This window comes from Spinacia oleracea, chromosome 1 (assembly GCF_020520425.1).
Source record: "Spinacia oleracea cultivar Varoflay chromosome 1, BTI_SOV_V1, whole genome shotgun sequence".
In the NCBI taxonomy this organism is placed as follows: Eukaryota; Viridiplantae; Streptophyta; class Magnoliopsida; order Caryophyllales; family Amaranthaceae; genus Spinacia; species Spinacia oleracea.
In genome coordinates this window covers 52592207-52611311 of record NC_079487.1, presented here as the reverse complement: position 1 = coordinate 52611311, position 19105 = coordinate 52592207, and the positions used below count along the sequence as shown (strand labels likewise).

Here is a 19105-nt window from a genome sequence, read left to right as displayed (position 1 = left end):
TAATCCAAATCTTCAAAATCAGCGATTTCAATGAAATTAACGTGTTGTTACATAATTTGATTCATTAAAATCATCAAAACCACCAAAACTCGATTATTACAAAAACAAAATCATCAAAATCATCAAACACACGATTATTACAAAATCAAAATCTTCAAAACCTAGAATTTATTTTTTCAAAATTGAAAAATTACCTCCCAAAATCTGATTATCAGCTGCAGAATTCAGATTTGAAGAAGAAGAATCGATTTAATTTGATGTTGAAGCAGAAAAATCAACGAATTTTTGGGAATTTTCACTACTTTCTCTCTCTAAGAACTATTTTAGAAAACCTAGTTCATACTTTCTCTCTCCTCTTCACAATTTGAGTTCAAAACATAAAATCTAGAAGAATATATATCGCAAGAAGAAAGCAAATCGAATAAAAATCGCGAAAAACAGAGCTGAAAAGAACAGAACCTTTAATGTTCATTTGTTCTAGGGTATTGTTCTTTTGTTCAAGGAAAATGTTCTTTTGTTCAAGGAAAATGTTCTTTGTTCCCGGGATTTAATGAAACACGCGCGTTTTATGTGTTTTTTATGTCGTTTTGTTTCAGGTGCACCTAGAACACGGTGCCCACGCCTGCACCATCAAATTTGCGAAAACAATTGGGTTTAGTCATTTTTCGATCGAACCTGATAATAAACTGGATGCAAAAATAATTCGATGAACTCGACCTCACCCGATCAGTTTGACAGTTCTATGCCAACGTCATCAACGATTTTCAAAATCCAGAACAACCCCTTTACAAATATCGAAGTGACCCACTGACGATTGACGAACTTCTACTTCAATTCAACAGTTAAAAGAAAACGGGAGCGACAAAAACTCAATCAGATTGTTTTTTGTTGAAGAAAAATGGTGAAAGGATTACAACAACAAAATCTCCCAGCCGATGTAACTCAACTCGTCGACCAATTAGAGAGACATTGCTTAGCTTCCGATGGCTCCTTTGTCTCTAAATCTGCTTATTACGACCTTCAACTCGTAATTTTTTCTCTAATTCTTTTTATCATCTTTCAGTTAATTTCTGTTCATTTCGCTAAATCTAATTGTTGTTGGAATTTTTATTGATATTTTTGCAGGCAAGGGAGGAGATGTGCAGGGAGAGATTGCGGTATTTGGAAGCGATGGTACCTTTGTTTGGGGGAAATTTTAGAAATTTCTAAAAAGTAGTGGGTTTTCAATGAATGTGGTTGAATTTGATGTTAATTTTTTGTAATTTTTGTAGGCAATTTATTGTGAAGCAATTGCAATGGTTGAAGAATATCAGCAGGCTCTATCTGTTGCTAATCGTGATGTTCAGGGTTTATACCCGCAGCTCGGTTCGAAGAATTCTCCTCAGGTTCGATTTTGGATTTTTCGGCATTAATCTGTGACATCTTATGTTATTGCATTTTCATAATTTCATGCCAATTTTATTTTCTGTAAGAAATTTTATGTTCCGAGGATGATAATGTGAGAAAGGTAAATATTGTTGTCCAGCGAGTGTGAGAGCCATGTGTGTCCTGTTCTTTCCGCAGTTAATCGAGAAATATGTGCAGCTTTTGTTCTATTGAGTATTTAGAAAATAGAATTGCGTATAGATTTTGAGATGTTTAGTTAATATCAGGTTTACGAGACACTAGAGCACCGCCTTGTTGTTGCTGAGGCGGCCCAAAAGTTGAGACTTCCACTTATCTCCAAAGATGGTGAGATTCATGAAGAGGATATTGAGAAGTGGAGTATCATGTCAAGAAGCTCTCTTGATAGTACCAGCACAAATTTGACAATGAGCTCAAGCACTAATTCAACAAATTATGGTACTAGTACCCCAAGTACAGTAGCAAATGTCACCCCTTCTAATTCGACTGATATGAGCGATCCTGGGATCGGTGGAGTTCCAAATCGTTATTTAGGAATCACTTCAACTTATTTATGGCAGACTCAGCTACATCAGGTTTCATTGTCTGGGGGATGTTGGACATTGATCACATTGTTGATTTTGCCCACTGTTAAATGCTCTTTTACTTATTCTTTATTGTGTTCTACTCTCGTTGCAATTGTAGGGTACGGCAGAATATCAGATGTCACTCTTCCGTGAGATTGAGGCTCGTTTGAGAGTAAAATGTGATCAATTGGCAGATGCTTTTGTAATGGACGATGTTGGTGAGTGTCTGACTCTTTCCTTGAGATTTTCTTTTTCACTTTGACCTATGTGATACACAAGGAAGCGGTGGAATATCAAGGAGGTCTATGCATGATTTTGTTTCACTAGAATACTTGATTTAAATGCATTGTCTGACTTCATGGAATTTACCTACATCTCCATGTTCGTAACCTAGCTATTATTTATCTACTGCATCATCATTTGGCATAGGTGCGTAAAATGACTCTTGTATTCAATTATGGGTGGTTCTTATCACCAGATTTTTATGTCTTTATTTGCTTTATTTTTTCCTCCATACATAGTATCTACTGCATCATCATTTGGCATAGGTGTGCTCTATTTTTTGCCTTCATTGAAATGGAACATGTGAAGGCAACCATGTACTTTACATGAAATATCTAGCACTTTGAAACATTTTAATTAATGGACTCCCACATTTTGTCCATTCAATAAAATGGTTTAGATTAGTGATAAGGTGACATTTTAGCTTGAATGTGACCAGCTCTATTTATTTACGTGAACTCGTATTTAACCTGTGTAATCAATTGATTTTGTGTTTGTTTAAATTGATAGCCAATATGGAAATCCATGTAGCCAATCAACATGTAAATAGAGCATTCTCATGAAAATTTGAGTTGTTTGGAAGTTCAAACTCGTTTGTGAAAATAGTTTTTTTGACTTTCCAAAATTACAGAACACCTTTATATATTTCCTGGGAAGTTATATATTCAGTAACATGAATTCTCATAGAATTTTGCTTTCTTTAGAATTCTTGCGGAAGCACAGCCGTATGGTGCTGTATGGTTAAATTTCCTTTTCTCGGTTTGTTTATCTTGACACAAATAATAAGACATGATTACCAGATTTATTGATACTCAATGATCATGCAATGTTAACATCACCAAGGTGGACTAATAACGTCCAGCGAGTTTATAAACTTAAACTGCAGCATAAAATCATAGACATCATTGTAAGCATGGACTTAAACAGTTTATGATGCTCCTTTTTTCTTTCATTTGTGCAGACGGTTCATCTGGATATCAGAATGTTAGTTCACGACTTCCAGAAAGGTCTGTGGGCTCTCTCTGTTTTAGCATTCCTCTCTAGTTTGGCATATTATAAACATTTGATAATGTAAGAGACCTAGGAATGGGAGAACTCTTCCCCTGCAGAGATTGTATATCATGCCCCAGGTCTAAAGAGATTAATGCGCACTATTTTTACTAGCCCCTTCTGCCCTCTTTGAATTTTCTCTCCTGTTTAGTGGGTATTTGACTGCCTACTCATTACACTCATCTGGTTTGTTATTATTACAAGAGACAGCAAGATGCTCTTTGTAACTGCACTCAGAGTCTTACACCACTTTCTGTTTATCAGGGTAAAGATAATTATTGAAGAGATTGAAAGGGACGAAGAAGCTTTGAAAGAGGATCTCTACTCTGCTGATAGAAAATTTGCAGAATACTATAATGTGTGTAAGCAATAAAATGAACATCATTGGTATTTATCGTATCCGTTTAAATCTGTGATATACCTTAATTTTATCTTTATCTTCCACGAAATTAAATTATATATCCAATTAATTACACTCTGCTCGTCAGGTTTTAGAGCAAATACTTGGTGTGCTTATTAAGCTTGTCAAAGATTTGAAGTTGCAAAATCAACATAAATATGTGAGTTTTCCATGTTGCTGAGGCTGATGGTTACTTTTAATATGCTGACCTCAAATTATACGAAGTATTTGGACAGTGAGGCAACTGATTATGTTCAAATTTCTGTAGGATGAACTGCAGAAAACTTGGCAAATCAAGAGACATGAGGCGATGGGTGCTAAGCTGAGGTAAGCCAACCATTGCTGGCTCTTGTTCCTGCATTAATTTTGTACAGTTGTAACAAACTCAAGTCATACAAATCTCACATAGAAGACCAAAAAGGCAAAACTTATCTCATAGTTTCATGAATTAGTTTTTCTATGACAGTTCCAAACTAACTTTATGGTATAAAATTTTAATTCAAACAAGCACCTTTGATAGTCGGGGAGCTCTTAATTCTTGGGAGTGGAATGGATGTAGTTGTCGAAGGGTTGTTTCTATATAATTACAATTTATGAACCAGCAGTATATGACAGATGCAACTGTTGCAGAATTGTGGGTTTCAATTATGTAATCAGTGATGTTTGATGATTGAATCATGTGTCAATCTTGTTTTAAAATGACAGTGTTGAACCCCGGCTCATGATTTTCAGGGTGTCTTTGGCTCTTTAATGTGCTTCAAAGTAGGGCTTCTAAGTTCTAACTTATAAAAGGGGTTTATTCATTTAGCAATCAGCACTAGTTTGTTGTCATCAAAGAAGCACGTCTTAGACTCTGTTAATTTTACTCGTAGTAGGAGAGTGTATGATGCTAATGATCTAAGATCTTGTGTGCATTATCATGCCAGGGTATTGGATCATATTCTCCTTGTTGCAACCTATACTCAAGAAACAATACCAGCTCTCCACAAGATCAGGTGATATATCAAGATACAAATATGCGATTGAGATTCTCTTTCTGGACTTAAATAGTTAATTTTGATCCTCTCTGCTCAGGAATTACCTTGTTGAAGCAACAGAGGAGGCTTCAACCGCATATAACAAAGCAGTATGTTTGCTGACACCATTCTCGTGATGTTCTGACGTTGATGTCATTTATACATTTTCTGTTTGTTCATTTATTTGATGTTGCTCATCAACTGTGACAAATTGATGACAATAAGATCTCTTAGATCGTTTGTCCTGAGAACTTGACATTTTACATCCTATCACTAACTTCGTTCAAAGTGTTTTTGGTTTCCCTTCTTACATCCGCCTATAATCATTTCTACTAACCCCCCCCCCCCCCCCCCCCCACCCTCCACCACCACCCACCCCACCCCAATTTACTTCCAATTTTTAGCCTGCAAACTGAGCTCTTTGTTGAAATTTCTTTTAGGTGACGCGGCTTCGTGAGTACCAAGGAGTTGATCCGCACTTTGACACAATAGCAAGGCAATACCATGACATTGTTAAAGTTAGTTTCCATTTTTCTGAAGTTTCTTGTGCAGTGTCTTTAAAATTCTGTGTTCTGAATGGAATTCCGTTGTGCAGAAACTAGAAAATATGCAATGGACAATTCACCAGGTTGAAATGGACTTGAAGTATTTACCAGATCACTCGAGCACATAGAAAGTTGTTTTGAATGTTTTTTATGTAAACATATGTATGTATAATTCTTTTGTAGTGAAGTTCTCTCTTGTACGGCGTAGTTTTTAAAACTCAAGGGTGGTAAGAAAACCAGAGGTGACACACATTGCATATTAGTATAAGTTAAGAAATCAAGTACGACCAGAAGTTATTCTTGTTATTTTTTATTTTTCTTTTGACATAGTTATCTCTCTTGTTGATGCACATACTTCATTACTTTGTATATACTAGTTGTTGGATCGTACGCTAGCGCGCACGATCCCCCAAGGTATAGAAAATTATTTTTGTAAAAATGTTACTCCCTCTGTCTCTTAATACTCGCACCGTTTTGACTTTTTGCACTATTCAAATAATTCACTTTGACCCTATTTTATTTCTAGCATATAAAAACAAATGTTAGTATATAATATATTGTTGGCTTCATCTTAATATATATTTTCAAAATATTAATAATTTTATAAGTTTTTATAATATGTAGTTAAAGATATTGGTGGTCAAAGTTGTGCATTGGCAAGCGTGTCCCGTCGAAACGGTGCGAGTATTAAGGGATAGATGGAGTCCTTAAAAGCTAGGAACTTACAATTTATGGTAAATGCTAGAAATGATATGTTAAAGTTAGATGTTGGATTTACATGTAACAGGAAATAGAAACCATATGCGTTTTAATTGATAGTTCGAAGGTACAATATATAGAAAATTATACCCAAAGAAAACAATACATTTTGTATAGCAATGGAAGGGTGAAACCGTAAATGCTCTATTATTAAGAATAAGACAAAATAAAACAAAGAAGGAAATGAGGGGCATGCACGTAAATGCACTATTAGGTGAATAGTAATCAAAGTATGAAGTTTTATAAGTATTAGGATTAAACTTTTAATCATGGATGTTTCCTACGTTACCTACGTATTCTCATAACAAATTGGAAAGGATACTATATTGCAGTGATAAAACTGATAATTGTAATGTAACAACAAATAATTTTCACAAAATAAACCTTGTGTTATCAAACATATCCCTAACCAAAAATTAAAAAGATTTTCGAAGACAAAATTAAAATGATAATGGCCCTGTTTGGTAGATAGAATTTTTGAGCAAATTTAGAGTTTTTGACTATTTTCAGAGGTTTGACTTTTGAAATCTCTGAATGTATGTTTGGTTACAAGAGGTTTGAGAAGTAGGTTTGAGGTGAAACCTCCGCTTTTGAAGGCCCTCCACTTATGAAGGTAAGAGCAACGTTTTTGTTGGAGGTTTGAAACACAAATTTGTAAAATAGATTTATGCCCATAATAATCAGTTGCCTCCTCATCATATCTTAAAATTTAAAGAAGGATCTCCTGCAATCTGGTTGTTTGTTTAATTTTTATTTATAGTTTCTTGTTTGCTTTTCTCTTTCGTACTCCCCAATTTATCAACAATAACAAAGTAAAATTATTGTAGATTATTCATTATTCTTTGCTCGATATTCTAGTTATTTTCTTCAAATCTATTGTTCAGCGCATTAAGTATGGAGGAGGAATGGAGGATTACAGGAGGAGGGCTGTTTTGGTCCTTTTGGATATTTCTAGAGCTTCTATCCTTTGTTTTTCCTTTTTCTTTTCTTTCATTTTAATTTCATTTTTTGTTTGGAGAGATAAGGGTGAGTTTATCCCTAGTCTTGAAGGGAGTCTCGAAGTGAGTTTCAAACCTAAATTTTGGGATAATGTGGTAAAAGACTACATCAAGTCTTGAAGTGAGTTTGAAAATCCAAGACTCACTTAAGACTTCACTTTTTTATTTCTTCAATCAAATCATGCCACATCATCAAACTTAATTTATCTTATTTCACCCAACTAAATTATTGATGGTTTATATATTATTTTGTTTCATTTGCCCTTAAATTTATGTTCTACATCTTTTGAATTTAATATGTTGTATTATTGTTTCTAATTTGTACGGAATATATGTCAATTTCGAAATTAACATTTTCTGTTTTTTTTTTCATTTTTTTTTCTCGATTTATAAATTACTTTGTTTTAGAGCTGATCAACATGGGCCCGACCCGCTGACACGATACGAAAATTACCGATTTTTGGGCAGAAGGCCCGCCCCGGCCCGATTTTTTTTAAAAAATTACGGGCTTTGGACAACGCAAAACAACAATTTTAGTTATAAAATTGGCCCGGCCCGGAAAGCCCGCTAATTTTAGCCCGAAATAGCGGGTTTTGGGCATACAAAATTGACCCGAAGCTTTGCCCTCCCCGCCCCGACATAATGGACAAATTTTTATTTCATCGGCCAGATCCGACGCGCCTTTTGATCAGGTCTACTTTGTATGTATATAAGAAAACATAGTTTCAATATTATTTAGAAAATGTACCAAAAAAAGATATATATACATAAAATATTATTATTATTTTAAGAGTTAGGTGAGTCTGAGGTGAGTCTTGGAATAATGTGTAAAAATAGGGTGAGTTTTGTGTGAGTCTGGATATTGAAAAAGTTAGTGAAAAGCTAATGTGGCAGAGTCTGAAGATTGGAGGTGAGTCTGGGGATAAACTCACCGTAACAGTAAGATTAAATCAACTTTTTAGTTGTACATTATAGTGTATACAAAATGAAAATATCTATAGGGTAGTTTACAGCTACGGAGTACATATCATATTATATAATCAAAAGGATGATTTTGCAATAGCTACATTAAAATGGTAGCTAATATAATTGATTGAATCTCAACCATACAAAATATAAGACCGATCCTATCCATCAATTTAGTTGATTTAAACAATATTAAAAGATAGTTACCAAAAAAAAAATAGTTTTACATAAGAATAAAATAAAAATTCCCCGGTATAATCCCACAATGCGCATCTTTCAATTCTGGCACTTCATATCTTTTTCTCTCCCCTAAAAGCCTAAATCTCACTAGTTAGGTCTGCTAGTAATTTCTAAAATTATGAATCAAGTGTTCTCTGGATTAGGGGAGAACATGTTGAGTTCTTCAAACAATTCTGGAAATTATGCAAAATCTTTAAGTAAAATTAAAGCAGGAAAAATAAAAACATAGTATCCATTCCAAAAACATTCCTGGAAACATAGTAGTCAATTTAAAACCTTCTTGGAAAATCTTGAAACATATTTTTGCCGGCACTTTTCCAAATTAAGGAAAGTTAATGGGATAAAAGGGAGAGAGAGTAGCAGATGATTATGGATGAAGTGGAGAGATTTAAATTCGGGTTTTCATTGTAAACTTAATTATTTATTTGTATATGTAGTTAATTAAATGAATGAATGAGATTAGTCAACTATAATAAAGGGTTGAGGTTCGATAAGTTGTAATGGCTGCCATTTTTATGTAGTTATTCAATAATCTATTACCACATAAATTTGTAAAACTTCTCAAAAGTTATATTTGCAAATCAGAAACTCGCCATTTATATCCTAACCAGTAAGGGAAAAAAAAGTAATGTTACAAAAATAAATGTCTCCAAATGTCATTTTACACAATATAACAATTATCATCTTTTAACAATCAGATAAGTGTTACCAAGCACGTTTATATGAACCGCTAGTCAAATCTGCAGTCAAATCTGCTAAACAAAAAGGTATAATCAGCTAACTAATAGTGTAAGCAGTAAACAACTAAACTCTAAACTATGAATTTTTTTTTTGTGTAGAGGAAATTCTCTCTAGAAATGGCGATTTGAGCGCACGTTATGGTCTGCTCCTAACCTGGGCCAACTTTGCACCATGGCTAGAAAGAAGAAGACGCAACAACCCGATCATGGAGGATCTCATGGAGGTTCTCCTCCTCGACATTCTGACCAACCCACACGACCGATGAACCAACACCAAAAGAGAAATCAGTAACCCCGCTACGTCGATAATGAACCGCTTTCACTGGCTGCGGCAACACCTGCACCCCCACATCTGAGTGCTGGGCCATCGTGGCCGGAACTATTGGAGGTTATGGGGCAATATCATAGTGCTCTGATTCAGCCACTTACTCGTGGGAACAACTAGGTTTTACCACAAACACCTTCAATGGTGTCTCTCATCAAAAATACAATTGAGTTGGGGGGCTCTGGGGTACTACCCAGGAGAGAGTTCGCACTATTATGAGGGGCATCAATGAGATGTCGCGGTCACCTTCCTCCCCTGTTGGTGCATCTCTTTCATTGACGAGGAAGGAAATAGAGCAATCCAGAGTGAACGTAGGAAACTCAGAACATGGAAAATCAAACACGGAGGTACAAGGAGGGAATTCGTGGGCTAATGTTGTTCGAGGTAATCATCTCACTGCAAAAGGTAGCTCTCTTGCCTTTATTGCTCCTATGGTGAATGATGGTAAAGTTATTGCTCAGCTTGATAAACTAGAAATTCTTAAAGTGTCTGTTGTTTGGGAAAATGACATTGTTATGTATGTTGTGGGTGACCTTCCTTCAATAGGTGATGTTATGCGGTGATGTTATGCGGTGATGTTATGCGATTTATTGATAGAGAGTGGCATCAAGTTGCAAAACCTCAGGTATACCTTCATGATAAAGGGTTTTTCATTATCAAGTTTACTTCAAAAGATGATAAAAATTGCATCTTGGCTGCTGGTCCTCACTCCTTCAATGGAAGGCCTATGGTTGTAAAATCATGGGCAGCTGATTTCAATTTTCACAAAGAAATCATGCGCATAGTTCCCTTATGGGTTAAGCTACCCAACCTACCCTCGAATTGCTGGGGTGCTGACTCTTTAAGCAGAATCGGAAGCCTGATAGGGGTCCCTGTTTGTGCTGATGAATGCACTTCAAAGCAACTAAGGGTGTCCTTTGTTAGGATCCTAGTTGAGGTTGATGTAACAAAAAAGATACTTACTTCAGTGATGATCCAAGATCCCAGTGGCACAGTTGTGAAGCAGAAGATAGTGTTTGATTGGCTACCTCCCTTCTGTAAGAAGTGCAAGGTAGTGGGACATGATTGTGCGAAGAGTACTCAGGTAGCCACTACCAGATTCCAACCAACAGCAAATAAGAATGTGAAGAAATGAGTCCCTAAACAAGTTCAACAACCTCCAACTCAAGTGAATCATCAGGTGTCTAAGGAACCTACTGTCCAACAGCAAACTGAGGAGGGGGCAGGGATAAATGGATGGAGAGTGGTCACTCGAAGGAAGACTTCTAGACCACTAACTACCTCTGTAGCCATTGTTTTACAGCAACCTACAGGGCTTGCTCAAGTGACCAACCAGGAGACAAATGGAGATGGGAGACATGTAGAAGATGGGGAGGGAAATGAGCCTCTTAACAATGCCAAATGAATATCTGTAGCTGGAACATGAGGGGGTTAAATGATCCCTCTAAGGTGACGGAGGTGAGGCTTACTGGAAACTAAAGTGAAACAACAAAATAGTAGTAAAGTAATGAAGAAATTTGGCACTCAATGGTATTGGGTTAACAACTACACTAACTCTAGGGGGAGAATATGGCTGGGGTGGCATCACCATGACAATAGTATTCAGTTAATTAATACTACTAAGTATCTGATTCATTTTTTTGTCCAAGCTAAAAAAGGAAATTTTACAACTTATCTCATTGTGGTGTATGGCTTACACATAGTTGAGAACAGGAGGCCAATGTGGAGTTTTCTGGAGAATCTTGCAAACTCTATGACTGAATCTTGGTGTGTGATTGGGGATTTCAATGAAGTCCTGTGCGCTGGAGATAGAATCAATGGTAACAGTATTATTGTAGGAGAAACCAAAGATTTTGAACATCTGCTAGACTTCACTGATCTTATAGAGCTTAAATCCAGTGGCTCATGATCTTACTTCTCATGGAGTAACAAGGGGGAGGGTGACAGGAGAATTGAATCTAGAATTGACAGGTGCTTAGGCAACTCCAAATGGAATTCTCTTTATACTTCTGCCTGTGTAGAATACATGACTCCATGCCTTTCAGATAACTCACCTATGGTAATTAGATGTGACATTGAGGTTAGATAGGGAGGTAGACCCTTCAAGTTTTTTTAACCATATGGCAGATCACAAAGGTTTTGAAAGAGTAATTAAGGAGGGGTGGGATACCATAGTGCAAGGGTATGACATGCATAAAATTTGAGGGAAACTCAAACAAGTCAAGATTGAGTTGAAGAAACTTCACAACAAATAATTTGCAAAGTTAGATGAAAGAATAGATCATCTCAGAATTGAATTAGAGGGGGTTCGGGAGCAATTGGTTAGTAGAGCTACTGATATCAGTCTGCAACACAAAGAAAAAGAAGTTATATGGGTTCTTTGAGGAAGTTTATGGAAATCCAAGAGAGTGCTTACAAGCAGAAAGCCAGGATTCACTAGTTGAAACTTGGAGACTCCAACACAAAGTTCTTCTTCACTGCTATGAAAGAAAGGTACAGTAGAAACAACATTGACATGTTAGTAGACACTGCTGGTAACAGGTTGACTACTGCTGCTTCTATTGCCAATGATATCAGGCAATTCTATCTAGCCTTAGTGGGCTCTGCTGCCCCTAACTTACAGGGGGTTGATCTCTCTATAGTAAGAACTGGTCCTACCGTTACTAATGATGAAGCTCAGAGTTTGATTCAACCTGTTACTACACAGGAGATTTAGAATGCTCTTAATAATATTGATATCTCTAAAGCCCCTGGAATAGATGGGATGAATAGTTGTTTCTTTAAAAAATCATGGCCTATAATCAAGACATATGTTCAACAAGTAGTTATGGAGTTCTTTACATCTAGGAAATTATTGAGACACGTAAAATGAAGGAAATAATGCCCTTGGTCCAAGTATGCATTTAATTCTAAGTCTAATAAATGCGGTTCAGTATTAATTAACAAGTTAATAATTCAGTGAGATCAAGTGAACTGAATGCCTAGCTAGAGGCTGCTTCAACTCAAGTGGAATTAATGTTATTAATCCACAACTTACTCTTGACTGAACCCGTAGGGTCACACAAATAGTACGTGTACGGATCAAGTATTTAAGTGAATATGTTATTCATTAATTACTCCATTTATGATCATTCAGAAATGACGGATCTCAGTTCCAGTGGGAGCTGAAATCGCCAAAAGGCAAAAGTAAAGAAAATATTCCGGAAATGAAGATATTGCCGGAAACGGAAATATGGTTCATGACGGAAATATAAATATTATCCAAGTCGTAGATGTTGTCGGATACGGAAACATGGATCGTATCGGAAAATATTATCGGAAATAGAAATATTGCCGGAATCTGAAATATTGCAGGAAACGGAATTATTACCGGAATCGGAAACATTGCCGGAAAAGGAAATTATTTCCGGAATCGGAAATATTAACGAAAACGTAAATAATTGTTCGAAAAAGAAATGGATTCCGGAATCGGAAAACGAATTGGAAGCTCGACGAGCGACAAGCCGGCAAGCGAGCCGGCCCATCGCTCGACAAGCAAAGGCCGAGCGCATAGCTGAGCACGAAGCCCATCACCAGCACCCAGCCGATGGGCCTGGAAGCACAGTGGGCCGCGCCAAGCAAGCAAGGCGGCAGCAGCATAGCAGCCCGCCAAGCAAGCAAGGCAATGGCAACAATGCAGCCCGCCAAGCAAGCAAGCCCGCCAAGGCAAGGCTGCAGCGCGTTGGGCCTTTGGCCAGCTGCGGCTGCGGCTGGGCCTAGGCAGGCACGCACACCAGCATGGCCCATCGTGGGTGCGTTGGTTGCTTCGTCTTGGGCTCCAAGAAAAGTCCGATTACTTAGTTGCCAAGTAACGTTGGGATTAAGTATTTCTAGTCCTACTAGAATTGGTTTGATTAAGAGTTTAATTAATATTACAATTCTAATTGGATAAGTATTTCAATCCTAGTAGGGTTGGTAATTCCTTTTCTAGTAAGACTCAAACTCCTTATTTCCTACCCTATAAATATGAGGCTAGGCCCTCATAATTATAGACACATAAAGATTGAAAATCATATTCTATACTTACTTTGTGTTCAAGGGAGAACATAAAATAGCCTAGCTCGAATGCATAAAACCTTAAGTAAAATCCTAGTTGGTTGAACCTAAGGTGGATCTGAACGTGTTGTGGACTTTCTACGGAGGGGCAACATTTGGGGCTCTAAAGACTTGTTCTTGTTCGGTTCGGGAGTAGCTAGGGAAGGCACGCATCACATTGTATGTAACCTAAATTATGCTAATTGATTATGTGGCAATTAATTTTAATTCTGGATTTATGGTTTTTCCGCATGAATTATATTATTGTATTATTCATAACCTAACATAAATAACACTGTGGTGACTTTGGTTATTAAAGTTCTGAATGCCTCAAGAATCACTGACTTCAGACCCATTGCCTGTTGCACTCTTGTGTATAAGCTTATTGCAAAGATGCTCACTACTAGGATGCAACCAGTCATGGGTAATATCATTAATGACTCACAGGCTCACTTCATACCTGGTAGATCCATTGCTGATAACATACTTTTGGCTTCTAAGCTGATAAAAGGGTACAGTAGGAAAACATATCTCTCCAAGGTGCATGATCAAGATTGATTTAAGGAAAGCCTACAATTCTATTGAATGGCCTTTCCTTAAAACTATGCTTCATGAATTGGGCTTCCCCAGTAGGTTTGTTGGTTGGATTATGGAATGCCTCCATATTGTTTCCTACTCCATTCTTCTTAATGGTTACCCCACTAAACCAATCCCAACAAAGAAAGGGCAAAGGCAAGGGGATCCCATGTCCCCTTTCCTTTTTGTATTAGGAATGGAATACTTACCCAGATGCTTACAAAATGAAACTAGTAAACCTGGGTTTAACTTCCACCCTAGATGTAAAAAGATGAAAATCACCCATATGATGTTTGCTGATGATTTGTTGTTGTTTGCTAGGGCTGATCACCATTCAGTCAAGACCATTTTTGGTGCTTTTGCAAAGTTTTCTTCAGCATCTGGTTTAGCTGGTAAATTAGAGAAGAGAAATTTTTACATAACAGGAGTTTCAGATACTGAGGAACATAGTATTAGAAGTGATCTAGGTATTAGCAAGGGTTCTTTTCCCTTTAAATATCCAGGGGTGCCCCTCGCCACTAGGAAACTGAAGTACACTGATTGCAGGCCTTTAATTGATAAAACTATTATTAGGGTGAGATCATGGTCTGCTAAGATGCTTTCTTATGCAGGGAAGCTTCAACTAGTGAGATCAGTCCTGTTTGGTATGCAACTTTATTGGTGCCAAATCTTTGTTATGCCAAAAAAAGTGACGAGGGAAATGGCATCTGTAGAACCTTCTTGTGGACTGATGGTGATGTTGGATCCAAGAAAGCTCCTATCTCTTGGGAGTATATGTCCCTCCCTAAAAGGTGTGGGGGATGGAATTTGAAAGACTTAACATCTGAAACAAGGATGCTGTACTGAAGCATTGTTTGGCCCTTTCCATGAAACATGACAGATTATGGATCAAGTGGATCCACATGTATTATGTGAAGAATAGAAATTTCTGGACTATGGAAGTTCCTTCTGGACTAACCTGGTTCCTCAGGAAAATTTGGAGTGGTAGAGATATGTTTACTGCTGCTGGGGGGAACCAATGGTTTGTGCATAATGGCAAGTTTAGCATCAGAAATATGTACAAACACCTGAGAGGTGACATGAGAATGTTGATTGGAAGAGACTGATCTGCAACAATAAGGCCAACCCTAAAAGTGTGTTTATTCTGTGGCTAGCTATACACAATAGGTTGGCCACTAAAGATAGAATTATGAAATGGAACATTGCTATTGATGGTAATTGTAGTATCTGTTAACAAGCTCCTGAAACAGTTGACCACTTGTTCTTGAGTTGTAAGTGCTCTAGTGAAATCTGGGGTTCTGTCCTACAGAGAGTAGGGCAGACTAGCAGGATTGGCACATTTACAAAAGAGATTGGAAGGGCAGCTCAGAATTGCAGTCGCAAGAAGTAGAAGCTCATACCTACAACATGATTTTTTCACTGAAACTTTTTACAACATCTGGCTGCAGAGGAATTTAAAGATCTTTACTAATAGGATTGATCCAGTTAATTCTTTAGTGAATGGAATTTTCTTTAATACTGCTTGTAGGAATCTTGATGTAATAAGATCTTAGCTTCTTAGCTAGCTTTGTTTCTTCCTCCTCTTATTGGTTGAGGGAGTTTTTCTTAGCTTGTTTCTTTGTTGTCCTGTTGGCTAGTTGTAACTCCTATTTTGGAAAAAAAGTATTTTTATCTGCCAAAAAAAAAAAACTAAACTCTAAACTCTAGTTACCAAACAGGGCCAAAATCTTTTATTTTGTTGACAAGAGGACTAACCAAACAAACTAAACACTCAAAAATAAAACAACTAAACAACTAAAAGAAACTAATATTGATGGCACAGAAAATGGCGACGACGAGCTGAAGTGGCCAAAACATGAGCCTGCATGCTGAACAGACGAACGAGAAAACTTGCGAACAAAAACCCAACACAAGGCATGGGGGATATCTTGAAGTTGTTGAACTAACCTGAGAACATGAATTGGACCTGTGTGAGACCTAGTCAGCAAACTAACCACCGAAGTGGAGTCAATATACAACAGAATACGGAAATAGCCACAACGGACCGCCATCCAGACACCCATAACAAGCAGTAAGTTCAGCCTCGAGGGCAGAGCCCAACACACAAGCTTGCGCCCCGCCTCCCACATACATGCAGTAACGTGGATGGGTTTTAAAGAATCCAACCAATCCCTGCCTCGTTCGTAGAAGTAGACTAAGCACCGTCACATACAAGAAAAATGTACCAATTAGAAGGACAAGCAATAAATAACAAAGAAAAATCTTCCAAAATGGGAATGGGAGCCAAAGAAGACCTCAAACGACGATGATGAATACCTTACCGCCGATGTAGGGAACGCACCCAGATCCCAAACTACATCCCGGAAACGGGCATGGTTACAGAGAGTCAAAATAGTCCATAACATATAGAAGAAATGATAAAAAAGACCCAGAGGAACATGAGAGAGATTACTGAGAAACCCGTGACACCAATTACTAAAGGACTCCGAAGAGGCTGAAGGATAAAAAATGCGAAGCGTACCCCAGGTCCAGACATTAAGAAGGAGAGGACAATCCCGGAACAGGTGAGAGCTCACTTCCAGATCCTGATGACAAAAGGAACACATAGGGTCAACGGGCATACTCCATTGACAAAAGGAAGAAGCCAGAGGCAAAGAATTACGCAACAACTTCCAGAAGAACATCTTGAACCATGGAAGAACATTAAAACCCCAGAAATGCTTCAACCAGGACAACGACGGAACCGAGGTCGACGAGGCGATGTAGTTGCTATTGCTGAGGAGCAACGCATAAGAGAACGAACCGAAAAAGCTCTTGTTAGGTTATGAATAATACAATAATATAATTCATGCGGAAAAACCATAAATCCGAAATTCAAATTAATTGCCACATAGTCAATTAGCATAATTTAGGTGACATACAATGTGATGCGTGCCTTCCCTAGCTGATCCGAACCGAACAAGAACAAGTCTTTAGAGCCACAAACGTTGCCCCTTCGTAGAAAGTCCACAACACGTTCGGATCCGCCTTAGGTTCAACCAACTAGGATTTTACTTAAGGTTTTATGTATTCGGGGTTAGGCTTGTATTATGTTCTCCCTTGAACACAATGGGAATAAATAATATGATTTTCAATTCAATTGATGTATATAATTATTAGGGCCTAGCCTCATATTTATAGGGTAGGAAATAAGGAATCCGAGTCTTACTAGGAATAGAATTACCAACCCTACTAGGATTGAAATTCTTATTCAATTAGAATTAAAACATTAATTAAACTCTTAATTAAACCAATTCTAGTAGGACTAGGAATACTTAATCCAAGGTTACTTGGGAATTATAAGCAATCAGACCTTTCTTGGAGCCCAAGACGAAACAACCCAACGCAGCCACAACGGGCCACGTTGGTGTGCGTGCTGCCTCGGCCCAGCCACAGACGCAGCTGGCTGAAGGCCCAGCGCGCTGTAGCCTTGCCTCGGCGGGCCTGCAGTGTATTGCTTGTTGGCTGGGCGCAGCCCATGAGCTCCTGCCTTGCCCGCTTGCTTGGCGCGGCCCATGGCTGCTGCCTTGCTCGCTTGCTCGGTGAGGCCCATGGCTGCTTCCTTGCTCTCTTACTTTGCGCGGCCCATTGGCGCTGCTGCCTTTGCTCGCTTGCTTGTTGAGTGATGGGTCGGCTCGCTTACCGGTTTGTCGCTCGCCGAGCTCCCGATTCGTTTTCCGATTCCGGAATCCATTTCCGTTTCGAACAAATATTTACGTTTCCGTTAATATTTCCGATTCCGGAAATAACTTCCTTTTCCGACAATATTTCCGATTCCGGTAATATTTCCATTTCCGGCAATATTTTCGATTCCGGCAAATATTTCTATTTCCTATAATATTTTTCGACACGAACCATGTTTCCGTTTGCGGTAACATCTACGACTTGGATAATAGTTATATTTCCTTCATGAACCATATTTTTGTTTCCGGCAATATCATCATTTCCGGAGTATTCTTTATTTTGCCTTTTGACGATTTCAGCTCCCACTGGAACCGAGATTCGTCGTTTCCGAATGTTCATAAATGGAGTACTTAATGAATAATATATCCACTTAAATATTTTATCCGTTCACGTACTATTTGTGTGACCCTACGGGTTCAGTCAAGAGTAAGTTGTGGATTTATATTATTAATTCCACTTGAACTGAAGAGGCCTCTAGCTAGGCATTCATTTCACTTGATCTCACTGAATTATTAACTTGTTAATTAACACTGAACCGCATTTATTAGACTTAGCATTAAATGCATACTTGGACCAATGGCATTATTTCCTTCAGTCTCCCACTTGTCCTTAGGGACAAGTGTGCATTTCCTAATTCCTTTGTCGCTTGATGCCTGCTCGTGAACATAAGGTAAGAGTAGTCATCCTTATTATGTCTAGAGGTATTTCTCGGTTTCAGAGTTCAACTGATCAAATAAAAAGATAACCATAGCCTATGATTCATCTGAGCACGACCATGCATTTTTCAGTTTCCAGCTCTCCGAGTGGCCTTATACAACTTTCGGCATCTCATCCCGATTTATGGGAGGACAATCCCAATCTTGTGATCTTGAGGTTAGACTTCGTTTTATAGTTGATTACCTGAGCGTTGCCGTTATAGTCTCCTTTTACAGTGCGACGCTTGACAACGCAAAGTAACCAGTTCTCAAACAAATAATCTCAAATCACCCAGGTATTGAGGATTATTGTCTAATGATGTAATGAAATTTACTTATGACAGATTTTCATCTCTTACAATAAAGTTTCATAGGTCTGTCCGATACTAATCTTTTCAAGTAAGTATCTATGCAAATGATTGCGACATTGCCATGTCCACATAGTTCAAGAAACAGAACTACTAGTCATCTTTCATTCTAGTCGTCTAGCGTTTTCTATGCCTCCACCTTTATAGAAAACTTCCGACCAGGGACCATTTTCAACTTTTGACATTCAAGTTCACTTGATAGACATTTCTTAGTCACAGGACTTGTCCTGACAGTCTATCTTGAATATATTGTCAAATTGAAAGGACTCATCATTTAATAAACCACAAAATTAAATGGAAAAATAAATTTCTATTCATTTATATGAATGGTTAACCAAAATGTTTTACAAATTATTAAACTCTAAAACTTTAAAACAT

General features: G+C 37.7%; 1 protein-coding gene across 1 annotated transcript; it reads left to right on the top strand.

The window, feature by feature from the left end:
- The first annotated feature begins 705 nt into the window (after nucleotides 1-705).
- Nucleotides 706-5609, top strand: LOC110776649 (AUGMIN subunit 4). Its single transcript, XM_021981200.2, has 13 exons — nucleotides 706-1027; nucleotides 1126-1173; nucleotides 1272-1385; nucleotides 1653-1979; nucleotides 2089-2188; nucleotides 3214-3259; nucleotides 3567-3660; nucleotides 3791-3862; nucleotides 3971-4029; nucleotides 4629-4697; nucleotides 4777-4828; nucleotides 5159-5236; nucleotides 5314-5609. Exons 1-13 carry the CDS (start codon nucleotides 899-901, stop codon nucleotides 5389-5391), a joined length of 1266 nt encoding a protein of 421 aa, XP_021836892.1. The 5' UTR covers nucleotides 706-898; the 3' UTR covers nucleotides 5392-5609.
- The last annotated feature ends 13496 nt before the right edge of the window (nucleotides 5610-19105 follow it).

What these genes read in the sequence shown, in the direction of transcription:
- LOC110776649 (XM_021981200.2), top strand. Translation starts at nt 899, where the DNA reads ATGGTGAAAGGATTACAACAACAAAATCTCCCAGCCGATGTAACTCAA. An exon ending in CCAGCTCTCCACAAGATCAG is followed by an intron (nt 4,698 to 4,776) that starts GTGATATATCAA and finishes CTCTCTGCTCAG; the next exon opens with GAATTACCTTGTTGAAGCAA. An exon ending in CAACCGCATATAACAAAGCA is followed by an intron (nt 4,829 to 5,158) that starts GTATGTTTGCTG and finishes AATTTCTTTTAG; the next exon opens with GTGACGCGGCTTCGTGAGTA.